The sequence below is a fragment of the Ictalurus furcatus genome, chromosome 10, assembly GCF_023375685.1.
Source record: "Ictalurus furcatus strain D&B chromosome 10, Billie_1.0, whole genome shotgun sequence".
In the NCBI taxonomy this organism is placed as follows: domain Eukaryota; kingdom Metazoa; phylum Chordata; class Actinopteri; order Siluriformes; family Ictaluridae; genus Ictalurus; species Ictalurus furcatus.
In genome coordinates, this window is record NC_071264.1 from 9,253,618 (window position 1) to 9,278,141 (window position 24,524).

At 38.3% G+C, this 24,524-nt stretch overlaps 2 protein-coding genes across 13 annotated transcripts; one reads left to right on the plus strand and one right to left on the minus strand.

Moving 5' to 3' along the window:
- Nucleotides 1-1,854: 1,854 nt before the first annotated feature.
- Nucleotides 1,855-15,557, plus strand: nwd1 (NACHT and WD repeat domain containing 1). Its single transcript, XM_053635086.1, has 20 exons — nucleotides 1,855-1,912; nucleotides 2,113-2,226; nucleotides 2,631-2,716; nucleotides 3,442-3,558; nucleotides 3,740-4,094; nucleotides 4,190-5,447; nucleotides 5,537-5,740; nucleotides 5,877-6,036; nucleotides 6,119-6,236; nucleotides 6,314-6,478; nucleotides 7,749-7,946; nucleotides 8,132-8,254; nucleotides 8,347-8,549; nucleotides 8,681-8,941; nucleotides 9,830-9,920; nucleotides 10,035-10,183; nucleotides 10,390-10,674; nucleotides 12,790-13,377; nucleotides 13,517-13,622; nucleotides 15,253-15,557. The coding sequence occupies exons 1-20, from the start codon at nucleotides 1,855-1,857 to the stop codon at nucleotides 15,555-15,557; spliced, it is 4,944 nt and encodes a 1,647-aa protein (XP_053491061.1).
- zgc:113223 (uncharacterized protein LOC541424 homolog) lies at nucleotides 14,878-24,523 on the minus strand. 12 transcript variants are annotated; one of them, XM_053635096.1, is made up of 8 exons: nucleotides 21,285-21,597; nucleotides 20,822-21,103; nucleotides 19,227-19,301; nucleotides 19,044-19,139; nucleotides 18,232-18,360; nucleotides 17,085-17,246; nucleotides 16,422-16,508; nucleotides 14,878-15,624 (listed from the first exon to the last, which is right to left on the minus strand). In XM_053635096.1, exons 1-8 carry the CDS (start codon nucleotides 21,339-21,341, stop codon nucleotides 15,619-15,621), a joined length of 894 nt encoding a protein of 297 aa, XP_053491071.1. In that variant the 5' UTR covers nucleotides 21,342-21,597; the 3' UTR covers nucleotides 14,878-15,618. The 12 variants fall into 12 exon arrangements, 11 of the variants coding, with proteins under 11 accessions (XP_053491071.1, XP_053491074.1, XP_053491072.1 ...); XM_053635099.1 differs by lacking the exon at nucleotides 21,285-21,597 and adding exons at nucleotides 23,895-24,114; nucleotides 24,255-24,523 and having other exon boundaries at nucleotides 14,893-16,508; XM_053635103.1 differs by lacking the exon at nucleotides 21,285-21,597 and adding an exon at nucleotides 23,895-24,523 and having other exon boundaries at nucleotides 14,894-16,508; nucleotides 20,822-20,946; nucleotides 21,046-21,103.
- Between the last annotated feature and the right edge of the window lies 1 nt (nucleotide 24,524).

Genomic DNA, 24,524 nt, shown 5'->3' on the forward strand with positions numbered 1-24,524 from the left:
CAAAGCACAAGAAAAGTCGGCTCAGAATCATCTAAATAAGCCACAGTTTTTTGGGATTCTATTCTGTGGAGCAATGAAACAAAAAAAAAGTTTTGGAACTTTTTGGGCACGATGGATCAGTGGTATGTCTGGAGGAAGACAAATGAAGAAAGAACACTCTGTCCACAGTCCAGCATGGTGGTGGCTCGGTGATGCTCTGGGGCTGCTTTGCATCCTCTGGCACTGGAAACCTGCAGCGTGTGGAAGGCAAGATGGATTCATTGAAGTATCAGGAAATCCTAGGAGAAAATGTCATGCAGTCTGTGAGGAAGCTGAAGCTTGGGCATCATTGAACCTTCCAACAGGACAATGATCCCAAGCATACCTCAAACTTGAATCCCATAGAAAATCTCTGGTGGGATTTGAAGAAGGCGGTTGCAGCATGCAAACCCAAGAATATTACTGAACTGGAGGCCATTGCTCATGAGGAACGGGCTAAGATTCCTCAGGAACGCTGCCTGAAGCTTTTGTCTGGCTATGCATCTCGTATGCAGCAGGTCATAACAGCAAAAAGGTGCTCCACTAAGTACTAAAGATGCTTGCCATGAAGGGGTTGAATAATTCTGAAACTGGAGAAATCATTATAAGTTGTATTTTCAGTTGAATTTTGGGAAACCACTTCATTCGTTGTGTTGAACCATTTCAACTGTTTTTGTTTGATTTGTTCATTTGAAACAGCTGAAAGTCTGTAAATTTTGAAATTAAACCTGATTTGCAATGGGGGTTGAATAATTTTGAGTGCAACTGTACTTGTCAATTATGACTTGCTTCACCTTATATTAGAACTGCTTTATTGCTTTAAAAAAAGTAATTGATACTTGCATTGATCTGGAATCATTTAAAGAGAGGATGCCTCAAAGAAGACCTTATAATTGTATAAGTTTACGTTTTACTGAGCTGTTGCTGAAATTAGAAATTGTCTGGTCTTTGTCACTTTTTAGATTAGTTTAACGATCAAGGTTATTGTCATTGAGCAGAGTACAAATACAAAGCCAACAAAATCCAGTCAGCATCTAACCAGTCGTGCAAAAACTTCAAGTCACATTAGATGTAAAGTGCAAAAAGACAACGAGGTTAAGTGACAATAAAGTGGCCAAAGAAATAAGTACTAAAAATTAGATGGTGCAAATTATAAATAGCATGTTAGTTGTTATAAATTTGTGAGGCAAATTTCATGCTCGTTTTTCAACTTGCTACACAACGACCTCAAAAACAAATTAAAGTCTCTTGATGGTGTCCCTCAGGACTACAACCTTCTGAGGTTGTTTGAATGACTGGGAAACAAACATTGCACATGGCACATGCTCACAGATAATTGATGCAGGGGGTGTGCTGGTGCATGATGGAGCAGATGGGTGCTTCCTTGATATTTTTTCTTTTGCTGTTACAGTAATACAATGGATTAAATGATGGTCAACTGGAGGGAAACCAACCACCAGTGAGGTTCTCAGGAGCTTCAGTGAAAATCCTTGAATAGACCTTACTAAAAAATTCTCTGCTTTAAAATGAGCGTAATGGTATAAGGCTCTCAGGAAACTGGGATGAATGTTACACAGATATGAAAGAAAACGGCTGACTGAAGCAGTGTACACTTTGAGCAATGCTATTTATGCACTCACACTTAATAGTTCCTTAGCACCAAATCATTTTAAGGTGTCTGCATGCTACAGTTGCATAGTACAGTTTGTGCTAAATTGGTGTTTAGCAAATCTAACCTACAGCAGGTAATTAAGTGGAACAGCAGCTGCTACCTCTCCCCAGGGTGCCATCACCAGGCCAGGGAGATGTGGTAAACAAAGGTTCCTCCTGGCGTACATGATCTCTGTGGATGAAATGACGAACAGCGTAGAGCACAAACACTTGTTGATGAGCTGTACTCCTCAGACTGTATCCCAGGTCGCGTGGAGTTTCCCCACGCATGAGTAAGTCTTTTTACGTTTGGGTTTCAGGGTTACACATGCTACACGGTGCAAATAAAACCGTAGTGTTGAGTTGAGGACTGTCTTTACACAGTGGAGCACTGCTACAAGCAGCTGATGGGCTGAAGTTTGTAGGGTGTGCACTGAGGGAAAGATGTGATGGAGCTGAGGGAAGCTCTGGGAGTCGAGGCGCTGCGCGGACACAACTCAGATGGTCTGGAGCCTTCGTCCAGCGTGGTACGAGTGTTCATCAGCTCAACAGTCTCAGGTTGGGGTTTTACTGATGAGCTCTTCTTTACAGTGGTTTGTCATTTCACAAAGGTGGCTTTAAAAGCTTTTTTTTCCCTTGGCAAATTTCTTTGGGTAAATATGTGGTTGACTCGATCATAGAAATTAAAATACTGATTCGTTACTATAGAATTGGATCATTCTGTTGATCCTTTTTCTTTTCATTTGCACATGTATGTAATGATTGTCCGTATAATCACAATTATCAACAGAAAAACAGTTATTTTCAATTTTAAGGTAATATTTTGTTGCAATCTTTTTGGCTTTCTCTGTTTCTCCATTTGTAATTTTCATTTGTTATGGTAGTTTACTCTCTTTTATTTAGTGTATGTAGCAAGATGAGTCCTGTTAATATTACACTTTTTTTTTTTTTTTTTTTGCCAGATCTTAACACTGAACGAAATGCCTTTTGGGAAAAAGCCTATCCTGAGTTACAAAGCTACTGTCAAAGTCTTGGCCTGGTCTTTGAGGTTTGTACTGAATATTGGGTAATTTGATACATGTGAAGTCAGAACTTGCCATTGAAGTTGGTCTTCAAGGGCAAGAATGTCAAACAAAAATCAATACCAGAATCTTCCTACTGATTTTCTGACGTCCTGAAATGAAGTAGAAAAATACTTATAGTGGGCTTCAAAAGTCTGAGACCACTAGTGAAAGTGCTGCTCTTTGCATTCTTTTCTAATTTAATACACAGGTTTTTCATTGCAAATTCTCTAATCAGCAGTAACTTGAGTGAAAAGTAGAATTTTAGAAGTATTTACATGAATTTCAGAATATCTGAGAATTTGGCATGTCCCGTTTTTACTTTAATGACGGTGTGCATTCGAGCTGGCACAGACTGCACAAGGTTGTGTAAAACCCAACCATTCATTTCGGATTGAATCCATCTGCGTGTCATTTGAACACGTGATTTGATGACTTAAGGAAAATCTGACTTTTTGTACAAACTTGATTATTATTAAAAAAAAAAGAAGCTTAACCTTTGTCTTTTCCAGTTTAAAATAAAACAAAACAAAACAGATTTTCAATGTGGTCTCGGACTTTTGGACCCCACAGTATGTTCTACTGTGAGTAATGTAATAGAGGGAGAATTGTTTTATTGATCGCTCCTTTGCATCTTGAGATAGCAATTGTGAAATTCAGTTTCTCAATCTGCTGTTTATAATGTCTGGATGTACAATTCAAATACTACTAGGTTGTGGATTTCCAGTGGGGTTTGAGGGATTCAGTCACTGTTGATCACCTAACAACTGAGCTGTGTCTTCGGGAGATCCAATCATGTCAGAAATTGTCGCTTGGACCAAGTTTTATTGTAAGTGTGGTAATTCATTTGCATCTATCTATCTATCTATCTATATATATATATATATATATATATATATATATATATATATATATATATATATACACACATACATAGAACTTTACTGACAAATTCTTGCATCTAGTTAGTGAGCCAGATGCTTTGCTGTTTGTTTGCTTTATAATCACAGGCTATGGTTGGCAGTCAGTATGGACACAGACTCATTCCACACCTCATATCAGAGATTGAGTTTGAGTTACTGCTCTCAAAACTTTCCAAGGACCAAGAAGGCTTGACAGTACTTAAGAAATGGTTCATCAAAGACGATAACTCTGTACCCCCTAAATATGTCCTTCAGCCAATCACCACGCACTATCCTCATTATAATGATACAAAACCTGAGGCTAGACCACAGCATGAATCTGACATTTTGTCCTGGAATCTCACTGAAGCTCGGTTATTGCAGCTGTTATGCAGTGCAGCGCTGCAAGCCGAGAATGATGGCGACTTCAGCGCAGAGCAGAAGCACAAGTTCTTCAAGTCAAGTGAGAGAATATTTTGTCAGTTTGCCAAAGTACCACTAACATTCATGATAGTCACTTTACACTGAGTGATTTTGCTTTGCTTAATGTCCACACAGTGACGGAATGGGAGATGGAGCAGAGTTTTCTCTCAACTCAAGAGCAGGACACGCTTTCACCTGTCATCTTTATCAGGGAACTACCTCATTTAAAGAAAAGTGAAAGCCATAAGCATGCTAAGTTCTTGGATGTCACAGCTGATGGTCTCATAGACACTGAAGCCCAGGAACTCTTGACCAAACTAAAACAGCGTATCTCCAGTGTGTGTTCAAGTTATCTCACCTTGGAGCTTAGTAAAAATGCTATGGATGTGAATCGTAAGGAGCACAAGGAGTATCTGGAGAGATTCTGTGAACAGATTGTATGTCAGATAAAGGAGAGGATTGCCAAGCAATCTGTTCCACCAACAGGTCCGGGGTGGCTGTGGATTCAACAGGAGCTTTTTCATCATGCAAGGCTAAGTAAAGACAAGTGTGCTATTTTTATTGGAAGAGATGGTCCACTGGCAAAGCTCTTCCTCACAATGTGGGAGTCGACAAATATACAGCATGCACCACTCGTAATCTACGGGCATCCAGGAATTGGTAAGACCGCTCTGCTGTGTAAACTGGCCCAGGAGATGCGGACTGTTCTAGATCCACAAGCTGTGGTTGTTCTCCGGCTGCTTGGAACATCTCCCATCAGCTCAGATGTAGACTCTGTCCTAAAGGGGATTTGTTTACAGGTTTGTGGAGCTTTGGGACTGGCAACTCCCTGCCCAAAGACTGCAAACACACATGAGAAGTTGGTAAAGTTCTTCCATGCCATGCTGCACAAAGTGTCTGAAGATGGAGAAACACTAGTTCTCATCCTGGACTCTTTGGATGACCTCTCACGGGCCAACAATGCTCATAAATTGCATTGGATACCTAAAGAAATTCCTCCTAATGTACATTTGGTAGTGTCTACCCTATATGACGGGTCTCCTTTCAAGAGATTGAAAGCTCTAGTTAGTGATGATAAATGTTTCTTTGAAGTAGAACCACTGAATTGTGATCAAGGGCAGGACATCATTAATGCCTGTCTGAACGGTGCTGGAAGAAGACTTCTGTCTGAGCAAACACATGCAATCACTGGCAACTTCCAAAAGAGTGGAAGTCTTTTGCATCTGAAGCTAATGGTGGACATGGCAAAGCAGTGGTCATCCTACACCTCCATGTCTGATATTCATCTTGGCAGCTCGGTTCAGGAAGTAATCTCACTGTTTCTCCAGACACTGGAAAAAAAACATGGTGAGAAGCTTGTCCGCCACGCTCTGGGTTACATCACCTTATCGAGGTTGGTTATTAGCAAAATTATACTGCTTTTGAGTTGCATTCGAGTAAAATCATAAATAAATGAAACAACGCATCACTATGTCTTCACAGACGTGGCTTGTCGGAGGCAGAACTACGTGATGTCTTGTCTGTGGATAATGATGTTCTGGCGGAGGTCTACCAGAGCCGGCTTCCCCCGAGCCACACCCTCATACGCTTTCCTCCTCTTCTTTGGGCACGCCTCAGACATGACCTAAGAGATCACCTAGTCGAGCGTTGGGAAAATGGCATTATTGTGTTAGTGTTCAACCGAAGGTAAGGTGTAGTTTTATTTCTTTATGATTTTTTGTCAGTACTTCCCAGATGAATCTATTTCAACACAATTTAAAAACCTGTGATTTCATCGTGAAAGTTGTGAAACTTGAAGTATGATAAGCTTCATCTTCTTTAGGCAGTTTACTGACATTGTGAAGGCAAAGTATCTTTCTGTGGAGTACCGAGTTCAAATGCACAGTGTTCTCAGTGAATACTTCTCAGGTCAGTGGAGCCAGGGCAAGCTCAAACCCATACTTCTGTCATCACTGAGTACCCAACTGAATGCTGACAGAAAGGTACTCATCAACACGCTATATGTTATTGTAAAGCACACCAATTAAAACTGCATTAAACCGTTCAGCACTTTGTTTTGTAAAGGTTCCGCATCAGCCCCTATGGTATGCTGAAGGAGTGGCCAATCTCAGAATGCTGCATGAACTGCCTTATCATCTTATACACGCAGGCAAATGGGAGGAACTGCGTCACTCGCTGCTAGGTTAGACCTGGTGACCGCTCAGATTTATGTAATAAGTCATTTATTGATGTATTACTTATCTGTGATGTGTGTTGCAGGCAATTTGGACTGGTTGTATTGTAAGACCCTCAGCTGTGGTGTGGCCAGTGTAATTCAGGACCTGTCACTCTGTGTTGACATCATAGACTGTCCTGAGATCCAATTGATCAGGGACTGCTTTCTGCTGCTGAAGCCTACCATAGATTTCATCGATGGACACACAGGTGAGTGCTGATCTGGTTTGTAGTGAGGGTTTTATTACTGTGAGGAATGAAACATGATGGTGGTGGGATGTGCTGTTATAGAAAATAATTGAAAAGTGGTGATGTGATGTTACGCAGCCCGACACGAAACAAGCTTTTACAATGGCTTAAGAAATACCTATCTAATATTCTTAGTAAATATTAACCCGATAATAATAAATAAGAAAACATTTCAACATTCTTATAAATAGTTGTTATTATTAGGGATGCATCTATATTATTTTTTTTCTATGCGTACATGTTTTTTGGTACTTGTTGATACCGATAGCGGTACCAAAATGAATAACCTACTTAGCATTAAGCAATCATAGAACCATTATAGAACATTTTATTCAGCTCTGTTTATCTTGGTGCTGCTAGCTATGAAGTCCTTGTACTGAGTTTTATGTTGTGATGTTATGCCTTTTAAACAGTATCTTCAAGAGATAGCCTGAAGGTGGCCAACCTGAGTCCATGAAATGCACCTTGACTCGAAATGTGTAGACCTGAACTGCACCTGTCTTAGTGTTCACTGCTCAGAGAAGTAAAGTGCTCTCGTTCGTGACAGTTTCTCTATACCCTTACTGCCTGCTCCACACTGCTCATTTTTAATGATCATGCTCATGGATGGTCTGCATGGTCAGGACAGCTCGTTTGTCTCACACCTACAGGCTTGGGGGTTTGATTCCCACCTCTGCCCTGTGTATGTGGAGTTTGCATGTTCTCCTTGTGCTTTGGGGGTTTCCTCTGAGTACTCTGGTTTCCTCCCCCAGTCCAAAAACATGTGTTGTAGGCTGACTGGCATTTCCAAATTGTCCATAGTGTGTAAGTGTGTGTGTTTGTGTGTGTGCAGTTGTGCCCTGCGATGGGTTGACACCTGGTCCAGGGTGTCCCCCACCTGGGGCCCTGAGTCCCCTGGGATAGGCTCAAGGCTCCCTGTGACTCTGTGTAGGATAAGCAGTACAGAAAATGGATGGGATGGATGGAAGATATTACTCAGGTTACTTGTACTGAAGGATTACAACATTAGCATGGCAAAGTTCACTAGGTTTACATCACACAGTTTTGTATGGTATCAGATGTTGGTAATCATTTACAGATTGATGCCAATATCAAAGGATCAAAATATCCCTACTTATTATACTTATAGTTAGTAAACTTCTTGTTTTACCCCCATCATCACTGTTCATTCAGATTAGAACCTACAAAGATTCAGTATACTATGAACTAACCTAAACTGATCTTTTTAAAGACTCGCTCCTTCTATTCACTGAGATCACTGCCAGGCTTCAAGCTCTGGCTCCTGAGTACCCTTCGCTGATTGGGCGCCTATGCTCGCAATGCGACGAGCGGTTTGCTTCCTGTGCAGACCCAGTGCTTGTGCCCAAGAGTAGCTTCTTACAACCCCCTGGAGGACCTTTGATAAACACCCTCAGTGGTTCGGGAAAAGGTATGTTACGGACAGTGCTTTTTTAAAAGCAGCTGATTACTACTTTGAGTTTGATTGATATTATTTCCTAAGCACTCTAGGGATCTAGATTGCTTCTGTAACTATAATCACTAGGGTTGATTACTCATTGATAACTCATTGCCCACCCCATATTGATTGATGTCTTTTCTCTATTGTTTACAAAGGGATTACTGCAGTAGATCTGTGTTTGGAGAGAGAATTACTGATAGCAGGTTCACTGGATGGAGAGTTGATTGCATGGGACCTAAAGTGTCTTGAGATGCTTCATACAATTGACGGACACACAGGTTTGCTGACTCTCATGTTTGTCACCTTTTTAGACCAAACACAAAGTACAAATATGACCTTATGTGCCATCTTATACATTTTCTCTGTGCAGGTACAGTGCAGTCAGTGAAGTTTGTAAAGAAAGGTGAACACTGCTTGTCTACTGGACTTGATGGCTCTCTTAGAAAATGGAGTCTGCTCACTGGGAAACAGCTCTTCAGCATTCCTGCTGTGGTCTCGGTACAACCCTGGCCTACTGAACAGATCATTGTGCTTGAGCCTAAAGCAATGGTCTTGTCCAACACACAGGGACAAGTGCGACAGCTTTCCACATAGCTTCTACACTTTTATACAGAGAACCCAGTTTAGTTGTTAGAATAGAATGTTACTCCGCTACTAAACCTATTCACGTATTCAATCTTCTCTCACTGTTGTGTATACTGTAGGTCAAATCATGGAATTTAGACACTGGAGAGCTTCTTTATGAAATTGATATAAAAGGAGAGTGTTCAATCCTTAGTGCACTGGTGGATGAAGTGGCAGTCATGTCCAGTGATGGCCAAATCTGGATCTTTGATTCAAATACTGGCCTAGAAAAATCCTACAATAAGCTCACCTGCGCTCAGGGTTTCACTGTATCCAGTGTGCTTTCACTCCCCCGACATGGAAAACTCCTCATTGCATCTCAGGAGTGCTCAGTGAATATGGTAAAATTCAATTTAAGGACTCTTTTTCACTGATAAGTATGTTTGCCTAATCGGAATCCAAGGGAAATTAATATATTTTGGTATGTTTTCTATTTGTTCAATTAGTTACACACTAAATGTTGTAAATGTACCTCATTCATGAGAAATATCATGATGGCAAATGAACAAATAAACAACACTTTTGTGGTGGAATCAAGGACAAGCATGACGAATACAGAGCTGGTGTTGAATAATAAGCAAATGATTAACTAACAATGTAAATATAATTTTTTACAAAGATAGTAGTTTTGTGTTGTGTCTCTGTTTTGTCTTGTTTTGTGTTTGTTTTTTGGCCCAAATAGCTAGAATACCTTCTGCAGAACCCCAGCGCTGTCCTCTGGCACTAATTTTTCCATCTCGAATGTCAGTTTAGTAACACGCATGTCAAAAAATGCGACCTATAAGCATGATGTATATTAATATAATTTGCATTTACTTTAACATAATAAGTAAAATATCAACAATAAATAAAAAATGAAAATGATGTCTATCTTTATAACTGCCTTTATTCATAGCCTACAATCATTTCTGAAGCCTGTTTATTAAACTGGCTCCTTATCTAGAAAAGAACGTAAGTTAATAATAATAATAATAATAATAATAATAATAATAAACATTTCTACATTGGTTTGAATGGGGGATGACTATATTTTTGTTTTCTGAAAGAATAGATGTCCAAGGATGTTACAGACAGTTTTTAGTCACTTTTGGCTTCTTGCCAGAATTCAGCCACAGCAATATCCAATGGGTTTTCCCAAACTGTCACGCACACACATGCAGAGTCCTAATTTTGCAAACATTTCCATCATTGTACCTCATTGTAACCTTCCATTTGACCTTTATCTCTAGGTCTCAGCGAGTGGTTCTCTATGTGAAGTTGAGCTTCCTGCACCCGCTTCATTTATGTGCACTTCAGAAGATGAAAATGTGCTCTTTGCAGGTAACTTTTTTTTTTTTGAACATCATTTTATTAAACAATGTACTCAGATCACAATGAGATAAAGTAAAAGAGAGGACATGCAGACTAAAATCATCATCATCTTCTTGCACAAAGGCTGTGAGAGAACACTGGCTGTGCTACATGTGAATCCAGATTCTGTGCACAAAACCCAGGAGCTCCAGCATGAAGCCACAGTCCTATCAGCTGTTTCATTCTGCCAAGGAAGTAAAGTCGTTACGGGATCTCAGGATCAAATCATACGGGTCAGTTTCACACAGATGCCACCTCTGAAATAGGTTTTTAACCTAATCATTCAATCATTTTAGCGTTTAGTCAGAGCAATGAAAGAAAGACAAATAAATGACTTCATTTACTGGATTATTTCAATGAAAGCTGACTTGACTGCACTGTATCGCATAAAACAGGGAATATTTTATCAGATGTGAGATGTTGTGCTTGTCAATTGAAGGTTTGGGGTTTAGTCACTGGACACCTCCTCGACTCCTTCAGTGGTATGGGATCTCCTGTCACCTTCGTGTCTGTGTACAACAGCACAATCATCTCAGCCTCAACCAGGTCTGGTCACCTCAAACTGTGGCAGCTAGACTACGATCCCAAACACAGAATCCAGACCGGTATTCCTGCCAACTGCCCGAGGGTGGTAATATCCAAAGATGGCAGCACGGTACATTTCATCAGAGAAGAGGACAGGGCCAAGGTGTTCGCATGGAACTGTTCTGAAGGTAAACCACACTGATATTTTTTTTAAATAGTTTTAATAGAAGTAGCATTCACTGCTATTTTTGGACTTTAAGAAGTGTCCACAGTGTATCACACACAGTATCACCCTGTGCACTCGCACCAAAATACTTTTACAGTTACACATTACACATGAACAGATTATTGCAGACGTATTATTGGTGTAAAATATAGACATAATTGGCAACACTGCAGCTGTAGGCTGTTCAGTATTAACACTTTATGCTTTTGTTAGCTCCTTCTAATACAATAGCGAAGCTAATTTATGCAATTATGGAAGTACATCATTCAGCAAACTTCATTAAAATGCTTTTTTTTGTTTCAGCTCATCTTACAGAATCATATTCTTGTCATTATACAGAACAGCAGCAAACTGTGTGGGGAAAATGTAATCATTCTTAACTTGCCTTTATTGTTTACATGGCATTAGCTCGCTAGGTAGCATTGTGCTTTAAAAATAGTCATTGTGCTTTTAAAAATAGAGGGTAACTACTAGCAGAAACTACCAAAAGGAAATCAGAATCAAAATTACTAGCTGATTAATCGGACATTTATTACTAGTGACTGGATGTTATGAATAACTTTCTATAGTCTATATCAGAGTCTATATCATTTACAACCTTTCATTTTGCATCTGCAAACAGTTAGTTTAATGTTAATGATAGCACAGAAGAAAGACCTACCTGTATCTTTTAGGTTTTTTTTCTCTACCTTATATATTTTTTCTGCTCCAGATGCATGTACTATTGTAAGCCATGAGCTATATCCCATTCTTCATAAAATCACAGCAAATAGCATGTCAAGATGGTATATCATGCTACACCATATGCAGCACAATGTATTGAGACATACTATTTAATACAATATAGTGGTTTTGGACATGAAAAAAACATTCAAAATATTTTTTTTCCTCATAAGGAAAACTTTAACAACCCACACTCATAGATTGATGCATTGATATGGAGCTAAATGTAATATTTTCTTATTTGATTTTGATGTACTGTAATAGTGAGCAGAACTTAAATGTGTTCTATATATACACACTGGCCTCTAACTCTGCTGGTACTCACAGTTTAGAGGTTTAATTTAGAGGCCCAAAGTGACAACTTACTTACCCCACTCACACCAATCATATTTTATATGCAAGAATGACCAGAATTATCTTGGATGAGTCAACAGGCCACTATTGTCATAACTAATAGTAACGATCTTGCAACTTAATGTCTTATCCTTAACACTTATTATTCTAAGAAGTAATTAGCTAGCTAATTTATGACTAACTTTTTCCATTTCAATTACATCTATGAGCAGAAGCAAGACAGCAGAGAATCTGACTAAGTACAATACATACAATATGAGATAGATACAATCGTGTACAATGAATACTTGTATTCAATACTTACTGCTCAGCTGTTGATACAGTATGTACTGATCAGTATATGTGTACAATGAATACAATCTGGAGATACTACATCTGCCATGTTGGCATTGTCATGTGATGTATGACCTCATATTAACCGCAAAAACTTTTTTTTCTTGTTTAAACCTACGGCAAGTTAACAATCTTTACTCAGTTGTTGTTAAACAAGTACGGTTTAACCACATGGAACAACGTTTAATACCTATAGCACTTAAAAAGAGCCAACACGACAGCTGACAGCTCTTCCGCGCCAGTTCCGTTGCCTTATAGGATAGCGCAGTGTCTATTGGTTCCATAGTTCAGAATCTCAGCGGAAGCAGGAGGTCATCCGGGTATTTCTCACCTACTGTTTTATGAATGCTGAGAATTCAGACATACTACTCCTTTGGTGTACTGTTTTTCGCCTACTGTACAGTAGGGTAATAAGGGTATTCAGACGCAGCTATACACTTCATAATCTGTTAAACAGATCTGCATATCTGTTTTAAAAATCATGGGGGCCCCCTGGTGGTCTGGGGACCATAAGCACCCACTTATACTGCTCATAACAAGACGTGGCCCTCATCATGATGCATATCCCTTACTGTGAAGATGTCTTTGAGTTTGATGTGTGTTATTATTATTTTTTTTTTTTACTGTAATGCCCACTCCTAGAATATCTCCATTGCTGGTTTAAACTAATGACACACACACATCCAACTGAAACTACATGCATGCTCCTCAGGTATGTCCTCCGATATAATGGATGTGTGCGCAGAGGTGTGTTGCATGGAACTGGCACAAGAGAAGCAGCTTCTCTTCTGCGGCCTCTGCACCGGTACTGTACTCATCTACCCTTTAGCCTTTCCCCAAGAGACCCTGTGCCTTCCTCCTCCAGAGAGTCTGCCCACTGTGCGCAGCATGGCCATCAGTCCCAGGGAAGATAAGATTGCCGTGGCCTATGAGGACACGGTGTGCTTGTTCGAGATCACCACAAGAGACAGCTTCCCATGCGTCGAGGGTCCAATCCATAACTACTCACTCTCCCTGCTTCACTCGCCTGTATCAGCCATGGCTTTGCTGCCCGACTGTAGACTCCTGTATGGCACTTTCGGAGGGGAAGTGGCAATCTATGACTTCAAGAGCGCCACAACGGCAGAGCTGGATCAGCACGGGGCTGCGATCACCTGCATTGCACTGAGTAACTGGGATAAACATGCTCTGGTAGGATCTGAGGACTGTGTCCAGAAGCTTTGGAATATGAGTCCTGTTCTGCTGGACCATACTATGGAGTACAAGGTGGTAAAACAATCCCAAATAGTGACACTAAAGAAAGTTTTTAATTTGCACCTGCTTCAAGAACACTACAGATACATTCGAATTGCACGTTATTCATATATAACTCTGACAGTGCTTGTGTGTCTATATCATTACACAGGGTTTCTATTTCGAGGGCATTCTGTGTGCAACTTTCTCTGTAAACGATAAGTACGTGTTCACTGGTTCTCGGGACAAAACCATCAAAGTCTGGGATGTTTCTACAGGTCAGTATTGTTAATGTTGTAGTTGAAGGTAGGATACAGTGAGCAAAGTCGATTGTGAATAGTGAGAGTCATATAAACGTGCCTTGAAAAAATATAAACATTAACCGAGTGTAAAATATAGTAGATGTGCCTTGCATGTAGATACACTGGCAGCAGAGTTGCCAGTAAAGTACTGTCAATTTACAGTAGATGTGAAACATAAAATATGTTTTTAGAGTCAAGCACTGTAATATATTTACAAGTGAATTACTGTAGTTTTTACATCACTGAATGTTTTCAGTAACATACTAAAATAATTATAATTTACTGGAAGCAGAGTGCAGTTACTGTAAATACTTATATAATTATTGTACAAACTAAAATATAACCCACTGACACTTCAATCCAAAAACGACTTACAACTGAGGCAGAATACAACTGAGCAGTTGAAGGTTAAGGGTCTTGCTCAAGGAATCAACCATGGCAACTTGGCAGTGCTGAGATTTGAACTCTCAACCTTCTGTAGCTCAAAGACTAAACCAGTCACCACTTCCCTCAGATACTATGCACTGATTGAAACATCTCTAATTCAATTAACTCGCACTAAAAGTCCAATTTCAGAGCTTTAGTAAACCAAAATTAGCATAAAAGAGTCGCTAAAATTAAGGTAAGAAAAACAATCCACTAATCTTGCAGTGAATCGTTGCCATTCTCATTCCTGCCTAAAACGTTAGATATCCCACTATGCATTGCACCCCCCCACCCGGTCTAACTAGCAAATTGTTTACAGTACAATCCTGTTAAATCATAAAACAGTATTTTGCTGTAAAACAAATGCGGTAAATTTGCAGCAATTGGTTGTTTTCTTTTTCTTCTTCTTTTTTTTTTTTTACAGTGAATACTTCTGACTTTTTTTTAATGAGTCACTAAAGTCAACAAGTAAATACCGGTGACTTCCATTAGCTGAGTCTGCTTTGTTTCTGTTCCTTTGCTGTTTCAAATCCCAAGAATTACTGACTCAGGCATGAGCAAATAGCCTGATTTATCAAAGGAGGCTGAAGAAATCTCACTAAACACCCAAAAGTAATCCTGAAACTGAACAATTATTCAAATGACTCACTGAACATGAACTCAGAATCTTGTTCTTGACAGAAATAACCCAAACGACTGACTTACAAAATGGATTGAAACCAAAGCGAATAAGACATTCCAAAAAGTCTCACTGATACGAGTTAGGTTTACTTGTTTCAGATTGTTTAAAAAATAATAATAATAATTTTCTTCTCACAGAAATAGTTTAATGTAGCTGTAAGCAGAATTGAAAGAATCTGGTAATGAATGTAAATGAACCTTTTAGAAGATCAGACTCAAGTGATTTGATTCGATTTGAATGATTCACTGAAAAGCCTCAAAGATTTCAACTGCGCTTGAAAAGAGTCTGTACTGCAGGGCCGTATGACAATGTATTGCTAATGATACCATGATCGATTAGATCACAGCATGCCTTTCTGAGAGTATTGATGGTACTTTTATAACACAGTTAATCAGTTATATCTACCTATCAATTTAGAAAGTAATTTGCCCTCATATGTTTTATTATAGCCTACATGTTCACTGCATAATTTTATTGTGACTTCACTTGTTGTTCTAGGATCCCTTTTATACATCCAGTATGTTTATGCTGCAGTCATCAGGATTGCACCCTACAAGGATGGCTTTGTAGCCATTTCACAGCTTGGCTCTTTCATCAAGGAGGGCTTCCACTGTCCAAACACACTGACTCAAGGCTACAACCCGCTCCGTAACTTCAGAGCTCACTATCGCGTTACTTCACGTGAGAAGAGTCTAGAGGCATCTCACTCCGAGATTACAGGGCTCTACAGTTACAATCCAGCTCAGTTTAACTTCATGACCATTCTCAAGACTAAACAGTCCAGCACATGTGTCCTTCTATGAGAAACCAGCATTTTGTGGCTTTATTCGTTGAGCATTATTCATTTTAGTAATCAGTAGTCTTTCATTTCTGAAAAAAAGAAATATCAGGACTGCATTGCAAGCACATGATAAACAATAACTGAGTATTGAAAATGCTTTTGATACTATTGATGTTTAAAAGCATGTTATAATCTCCGATCATTTCTTTTCGTACAAAATTAACATTAATCCCAACATTCATAATTAACAATGTATGTACAAGTCGTCTCGTTATAAAACATCTACAATCAAGGGCTCATTTACAAGGAGAACATAATTAAAAGATTAATCAACAGCCTTAATTTTTAAAAAGCAGTTTCTACTTACAGACAATGTTTACATGTGAATAATCAGTCCGTACAGGATTTCGCAGAGCATTTTTGTAATTGTTGCAGCCAAAATTGCTTGATTTTGCATGAGTTTTTTGTGCTTTTTTTTTGCGGAAAACTGCTTGAATTGGCGAGTTGCAACTGGACGAAATTGTTTTTCACCGTTTTTCGCAGTGATGTTTGTTGGTAAATGAGACCTTTTAGCTGTACTCAAGTTCGATGCATGCGAATCGAAGAAGGCTTTGGATGAATGTGTGTTGACGTGACATCACATGATGCGTCTTGGCCCAAATCTGCAGAAAATCTGCGATCATTTTGAAAAATTGCAAGCTCCTCCGAATATTGTGGAGTTTGCTTGATTTTGCATTCATATTTGCGATCGCAAAATCCTGGAGGGACTGAGTAGTTCCTGCGCATGCATATATGCTTATAAATGTACGATTTCAGATATACTGTACATATTATGAAATGGTTATGCCACTAATGGGTTTAGACATTTGGCAAGAGTTTAATCCACCTCTTGTTTGGCCTGTGATTTGCTTTTTTCTTCTCCTTTTTTCTGGATTTGGATGAGCTGAGCAGCTGCCAATGAAATCATACATATCTGAAAGACAATTCAAAAGCACCATTAATAAACCATGAAACCTAGTTTACATGCAGTAGTGCTACCTACACCTGTGTCGTATGACTTTTCAAACCTTTTACTGTTTGTGAAAATCAAGATTATATGCTGATGATATACAATAATCAAGATTTTTATGCAGTTGATATATAATCATGCACTGTTATATTAATCAGACTTAAAAAATATTACATTTTGATGTGATGCTTGCTCCTTAAATTACAATGTAGATGCTATGTTGCTGTGTTTATGAATTATTCCTTGATCGGAGTCAATATCTTAACCACCTGCAGTTGACTCTTATTTTACCTGATTTTTAATAAATTTGTGCATAATCTGATATTATCATGCTGCTGTTTGCTTTTTGCTCTTGTGCTGTAATTGTGAAAGCACACACTTGTCACTACAAGATTTCCCACTGGGAATGCATTGCCTTAAGGCATGGTATAATAATGTTTCAATACATTCATGGTGTGTGAGTCAACTTTAACCAATACCATTTCTGTGCATTTCCAGAGAAACATGCAAAATAATAAAATGTTTATAGGCGTGTCTCACCTCGAGACAGAGCAAGCCGATGCTGATCCCTCCAACCAGCAGCAGGTTCTGTTTCCCCCACAGCACTATTTTGTTCAGGCAGCCGTTGACATAAATGCGCTGCTTGATTAAGGATTCTTCCATCCCCTGAGTTTTGTAGCCACACATGGAATTGAACACAGTCTGCAAAGAAAACATAACGCTTAATACACATGACACATGAAAATGACACATTTTCTTAAAATTCACTGGAAAGTATGTAGATCTTTCTTTGCCTGTGATGCACTGAGTAAGACTCCCACCCTAGATATATACGTTTGATTATTTTATAACAGAGGCATTAAATGTAGCAAAGAGCAAGAGGATTTTCCTTACCTAAATAAGACATGGAGATAGGACAGGAAAGGAAGGGAAAAGAACAAGATGGAGAGGATTAACCCCTGACACCAACAACCATGATCAATGAAATGACCCTTTGCTGAAGTTCTAAGGGAGGATGAAGGGGAAAAAGGTTGTGGGGATGAGCCTGGCACAAAGCACTAGACTATCATTAACAATACCATGAATACCAATTAGTGATCTTGGATGATTAAAATCTACACTTTACTTCCAATCTTTTTTTTTTACACAACATGCATCTGAACAATGCAATTTCAGCTTTTCAGAACTTGCTGGTTATTTACAGGTTCGCATGAGAAATTTCTAGGAAATGGATAAACACAAGTTTTGCTTGCATAGAGACTTTTCTGATAAACACTATCATAAAGTAACTTTTTAATTAAGCTGACCTGGCAATTTTGTATATGAAAAGAGGTTGGTAGGGGCTTATAGTTTGACAATGGTATATTGGTAAAACATAAGAAGTCTGAAATAGTCACACTATGACTATGTATGACTAGTCTACCCTGCAATTTTTACAGAAATTGTTACAGAATATTTATGTTTTGGCCTAAGAAACCTCACCGGATGTTGCTGTGTGAGTTCTGGCAAACTGCATTGTACGTTTTTTGGTCTATAACATACTTTGACATCTCATTGCCCCCACTACCCCAATATGGTCATCTGTGAATCCCTGCCCGTTTTGAACTGCTGCTCATGCTGTGTCGTGAGGCAGCATAACACACTCTGCCCTGTTTAATTTGGTGGTAATCTGTGTCGGGTGCATTACCTCATTCTGCTGTCGTACACAGCAGGAAAAAGGCACACCACAGGCTTCCAGACTAGGGTTATTCACAGAGCAGTTGAAATATGCGTTCTGAGACCAGTCTGAGTAATAATTAACTCCACAACATAGGAACTGCAGTGGCATAAACAAAGATTAACCAGATTACATTGCATGCACTGTTCATTCATTTGATTCCAGGCGCAAAGCCTTGTTCATATTCTTCAATATATATATATATATATACACACACACACACACACACTACCGGTCAAAAGTTTGGAGACACTCGACTGAATTGTTTCTCATGATCTTAAAAACCTTTTGATCTGAAGGTGTATGATTAAATGTTTGAAATTGGTGTTCTATAATTATATATATAAAATATAATTGGGCCAACATATTCATTTCTTTCATTAGAAAACGAACATTTTATTTACAATTTTTTTTTTGGAGCGAAATATTCTGAAAACCAGCCAATAAGAGCCAGCGTACCTGGCCAGCGTAGGTGTGAACTCTTTTAATACTGTTTAAAAAGCATCTCAGGGAAATTCCTCAAGAAATCGGTTGCGAAAATGCCAAGAATACATTTCTGGAAATTCTAGGCAAAAAGGGTGTCTACTTTGAAGATACTAAAATATTAAATTGTTTTGATTTATTTTTATCACGACATAATTCCCATAGTTCCACTTGTGTTACTCCAGAGTTTTGATGACTATTATTATTCTAAAATGTGTGTTTGGGGGGGAATAATAAATATAAAGAATGAGCATGTCTAAACTTTTGACTGGTAGTGTATATATATAAAGATTTTTGACCTTTTTCTGCACAAAGTCAATCACATTTTCTAAATCCATGTCCTCTCGATATAATACGATGGCTTTCTTCATTAGCAGTTCTGTCCTCTTTAGAACCTGAAAGAGGGTTAGAGACAAACCGATTAAAGAATCGTTTAAATCAAGTGATTAATTACAGATTAATCTGACAGATTGACTGTGTACCATGTCTGAGAAGAGAAAGCCCAGAACAGCAGCAGCGATTTGCAGGAACAGGATGACCATTAAAATTCCTAAAAACTGAAAATATAATTAAAAAATACTATGTGTCAAATATGCAGAATTAGAAATTTGGGGGGGAAAAAACTCAACAAAATGAATCCAAAAACACAAAAATTATGAGTGTCTATATGTACTGAAATAATCAGTGCAAATGTTTACATCCCATTATGTTCTTTGGGTAAAAAACAACCAAACAGTTGCTGCTATTTTAAAGCTATTTGAAAGTCAACAGAAAAAAAAGCTTCGGTAAAAGTTATGATCCTCTCTGTCTTATAAACATTTCAAACTATTAATATACTTTATTAGCATACATTAGTTAACCATTTTGATATTTTGTCCTAAGGATGCAAAGTAATCTCATGTCTATGTCTAAGTGCATAATGAAGAAAAGAAACAGTGACATCCAAAATAATCTATATTTAATTCTTCAATATTAAAAGCATCAAGATTTTTTAAATGTATTAATTATGTATTATGTAGTGTTTTAATGTATATGTGCAGATTAGGGGTGTAACCCAATGACAAATATCAGAACCTGTATTTGATTTTAAACCCAAAGTGGGTGTGGCCTAAACCTGAAGGGTTGTTTATTATTATTATTATTATTATTATTATTATTATTATTATTATTATTCTCAGAAACACTGGAAAAAACCAAAAGGTAGAAAATCCAGAAAGAAAGAAATACCAGCACTGTCAGCATGGTGTGTTCCTCAACCTCAGTTACATCACTCTAGTTCATAATTTGTCTCAATTTGAGATGCGTGTCGGACTGTTTTTTAATCCCCACTCTTGTGGTTATTCTTTTTAGTTTGTATGTTTGCCAGTATTTTCTAACAATTCTAAACCGTTCTCTATCTGAAAATATAAACAAACTAGTAGCCCAATCCCTGCGACCCTGAAGAACGAGTAAGCGGTAGAAGATGGATTGATGGATAGTAGCCCAATTTAAACCACAGCAACACTGACCAGGCACTTCCTACAGATGAATGAATGAAAGCTGTAAATGTATCATGCAGCGCTGCACGCATTCCTATCTGTCGTCTTTGTTTCTCCCATAAATCTGTGTGCACAGCTCTAATCTCAACCAGATGCCCTGTGAACCTTTCTATTGAGTTTTCCTTCAGTAGTGTGCCTCCTATTCCTATTTCCATTAGTATCTATATTTGTATCCATTATCTCTCCAGTCCGAGTAATGTATTCGTATTCGGTTACATCCCTAGTGCGGACAGAAATTCTGAAATGCAAAGCCTTAAAGCTGCACCACCAAAGAGCACGTACTGTACATGAACACAAAGCCAAACAGACAATCAAAGATCCCAAAGGGAACCAAATAAAGTTCAAATCAAAACAAAGTCTTTCCATCTGATTCCAAAGGCATAGTCTAGTTAATAAGTGCTTATTAATTCTACCAATCTTGTCAAGATGAAATACATTACTTGAAATGTAATACATAATAAACAACAGGTTTGGTTATTATTTTAAATCATGCAAGACATTGCCAATGGATCAAGTACAGCATGTCACAGCCTTCTCACCATTTTCAGCAGTATGGCACCATCTCGCAGTGCCCCGAAACACCCGAAGAATGTAATGATGAATGTGAGGGATCCTACAGTGAGCAACAGCAGAGCTGGATCTGTTGCTAAAGTATCCACTACATCTGTAAAGCATGATATTTTCTGTAAGCTCAATTCCAACAATACACCATGTATGTAGCAGGTTGAAAAAGGCAGTTCATGTGATAAGGGCAATTCAGTACCGTTTTCCTTGGCTACTTTAGCATAGATGCCCACAGCAATCATAACCCCACTGGCCACCTTGAAAAAAAAACAAACTTAAAATAAACATGTTTCTGTAGTCCAAATATTAGATAAAACACTGCATTTTAAACTACTAACTGAATTTCTTCTCATTCCATACTTTCATGACAAAGTGGAATTCTGCAGAATATAATCATAATAATAATAATATACCATGGATATTATAAAAATGACTTACCCAGAATATGTAGCAACACATAAACAGAATGTTCTTAGTAGCTTTGTAAGCAGTCATTACTGATATTTACTTTTATTTTCTGCTAAGTTGTAAAGCAAATGAAAAGAGATTTGAGCATAGTCCCACATAGCCTCTTCAGTTCCTTGTTTTTACACTACAGACATGTAACGTCTTGTTCCGAATAGCTGCCTGACATTATGAATCCACCTGTAACCTGAGCTGTACTTCACTCTCATATATATTTTCCACATGAATAAAATATCATTCTTCATAATATACTGAAATGACTAGCAAAAGAAATACACTTGAATCATTTATACAAAGCTTACATGAAATAGAGCAGGATACAATTAGTGTACAACAGTAACTGTGGACCCGTCCTCAATCCCACAGCAGACTACATATTTATTCTTCCATTTCCAATTGGTCCACTACTACTCCAGATCTGTATTTTTCCATACTGTTTTTAATGAGCAAGTTCTTCTTGCTGTACCGCCACCTTAAGGACCGTTCCAGTGCTATAGCTTGAAAGTAATATGTTAGAAAACCACTGGAAGTCCTGAGGGAATGAATCACCATAAATGAATGTTCTAGTAGCAAAAGTACAAGAAGGCTTTGTGATCTGAGCAATGGAAAATTTGATTGAACAAGATGTATAGAAGTGTAAACATAATCAATACAATAGTTACTAACATAGTTTTGCCACATTCTACACAATTGCTTCACTCCATCACATTAGTCTGTTAACTACTTAGCAAGATCGTCCATTAGAAATTCCCTTCCAAGTTGGCTTGAAGAAAATATAGTATACAAATTACCAAGGATTTTGGATTATGTCCCACGCCCCCTCAGCAAAGGTACACTTACATTACATTACATTTCCATGATTTGTGTGATATATTACAGACCGACTAAGCACACACTAACAGGCAACGATGCATTGTGATACATCACAGTGAATCACAACACCCAAAAAAATTTAACGTGGAAATCAGCATTGTCTTAATTATGCATCTAATGCAATTATATTTCATTTATTCATTTAGCAGATGCTTTTATCCAAAGCAACTTACAAATGAGAAAATACAAGCAAAGCGATATATCAAGCAGAGAACAATACAAGTAGTGCTACCATACAAGATCCGTTAATTGAATTCCAGAAGAAGCAAAGTGCACAGAGTGGAGGTGTAAGTGCCAGAGTAATTTTATTATTTTTTTTAATGGGTTGGTTAGGTGTTCACGGAAGAGGTGGGTCTTTAGATGTTTTTTGAAGATGATGAGAGATTCTGCAGTCCGGATTGAGTTTGGAAGTTCATTCCACCACTGAGGAAGTGCAAACAATTGCACTGTTTCAACACAAGTGTATTGAGAGGACACTGGGCCTGATAGCTCTGGATCACAATGACTGACATGCGTTATAGGTTATAAGCTTACACAAGCTCATTATAACTATTAAAAAGAGCTCTTCACTAGCTTTCAAATGACACCAGCTCCACATGGCTGCCTATATCTACAGTGCCTGAGAAAGAAGCAGTGGAAGTCAGGCATTTTAGCCAACTTTGGAGCTCTATTTCAGGCCAAAATGACACCTCAGGCATAACAATTTTTGACTTATTTAGTTTTACAGTTTTAGTTTACAGACAAAAATGCACATTGTTTTGCATGGTCTATGATTCAGAAATAATAATAATATAAAAAGAAGTCTTAACAGTCATAATTTTTCTAAATTTAAATTTGGTTGAAGAAAAATATTCTGAGAATCAAACTGAATTGTGAAGCCAATATTGTGAATCCAATCATGACCACAGTATATCATTATGCCCCTATAAGTTATAGTAAAGGTTTTACGATTCATGGTTTCGGCAGTCTGCTGGTTCTCGCTAAAATAGCGAAATCAAACAGAATATGAAATTGCTCATGACGTCCACCCTTGAGGAAAGACATTTAGCAAGCGCTTACGTGAATAATATGTGAGTTCACATTAACATGTTAAAAAAACAGTAAAGTCACATTAACAAAAAAAAAAAAAAGAATCGTGCATAAATCACATGTGTAAATAAACAAATTGTATGAATGAAAAACCACACACACACACCACACACACACTATATGTAAAAATGTCCACATGTGATTATAAATTAGTCATGTGTAAAATAATGACATTTTAGGAAAAATCATATGTGGAAAATTAAACGTGTAAAAACAGGAAATGGAAATAAATGAATTACATACAGAGAGATCAATTGCATGTGCTCAAGTTGAGAAAAAAAAATGAGCAGCTCAACCCAGTTTGTGAGGGATTGCGCAATCTGAGAGGAGGCTCAGCTCGTCGCTGCCTCCGTTCGCGTCTTTCCCCCGTATTTGAGCAGGAAAATACACAAATTCAGCGATACTGACTATAAAAATCATTGGAATGATTGGTATCATACAATAATTACATTTCTATCACAGATCAGTGGACTAATATTTATTTATTTTTTAAATCATTATTTGTTTTTTACATTTCATGATGACACCTCCCCTGACCGCACGCCACTGCTTAGATTAGTTTAGGATTTTAGCGCCTTCAAAGCAAAAATAAATAAATAAAGAATAATGAAACATACTCACTTTTTGTTGCAATCGAATAAAATCCCAGTGTAGCTCCTATCTTGAGTGAAGTGTCCGGCTCGTCGCTGCTTCGGTGCCCAGGAACGAGCAGCAGCAAGCCAGACACTTTACCCAGAAAACACAGAGGCCACGGCCGAAGAGCTGCGGTCCGGCTCCCGATCACCATCGAACATATCGTGAATGACACCCTGATGGTGATTCTCACTTACTGAGATAGGAACTGCACACAATTGCAACAAAAAAGTGTGTTTCATTATTATTATTTTGTTTTAAACTCGCTTAGGTCATAAGATAAGCAAAGCTAATTGGCGCTTGCGCTTTTGCCTCAAATAGATGGCTGCAGTAGCAAAGAGCACACACTGCTTCTCCTTTATCTCGTAGGAGATGATGCATATATACACTGGTGGATTTTATATACGATCGCTCTCTCTCCAGAATGTTTTCTTTTAGCAGCAAAAAAACTGGTTTGTTGTCAAAAGTGGAATGCTAGTTGCGCCACCCATGTTACTATGGCAACCAGTAGTAGGAACTAGTGATGTGTCGTTCATAGTGATTAGTGACGTCATAGTACAGTGAAGCATTAGTGATGACAGAAATAGAACACCTTCCGCACCAATCTGGCAACCAGGT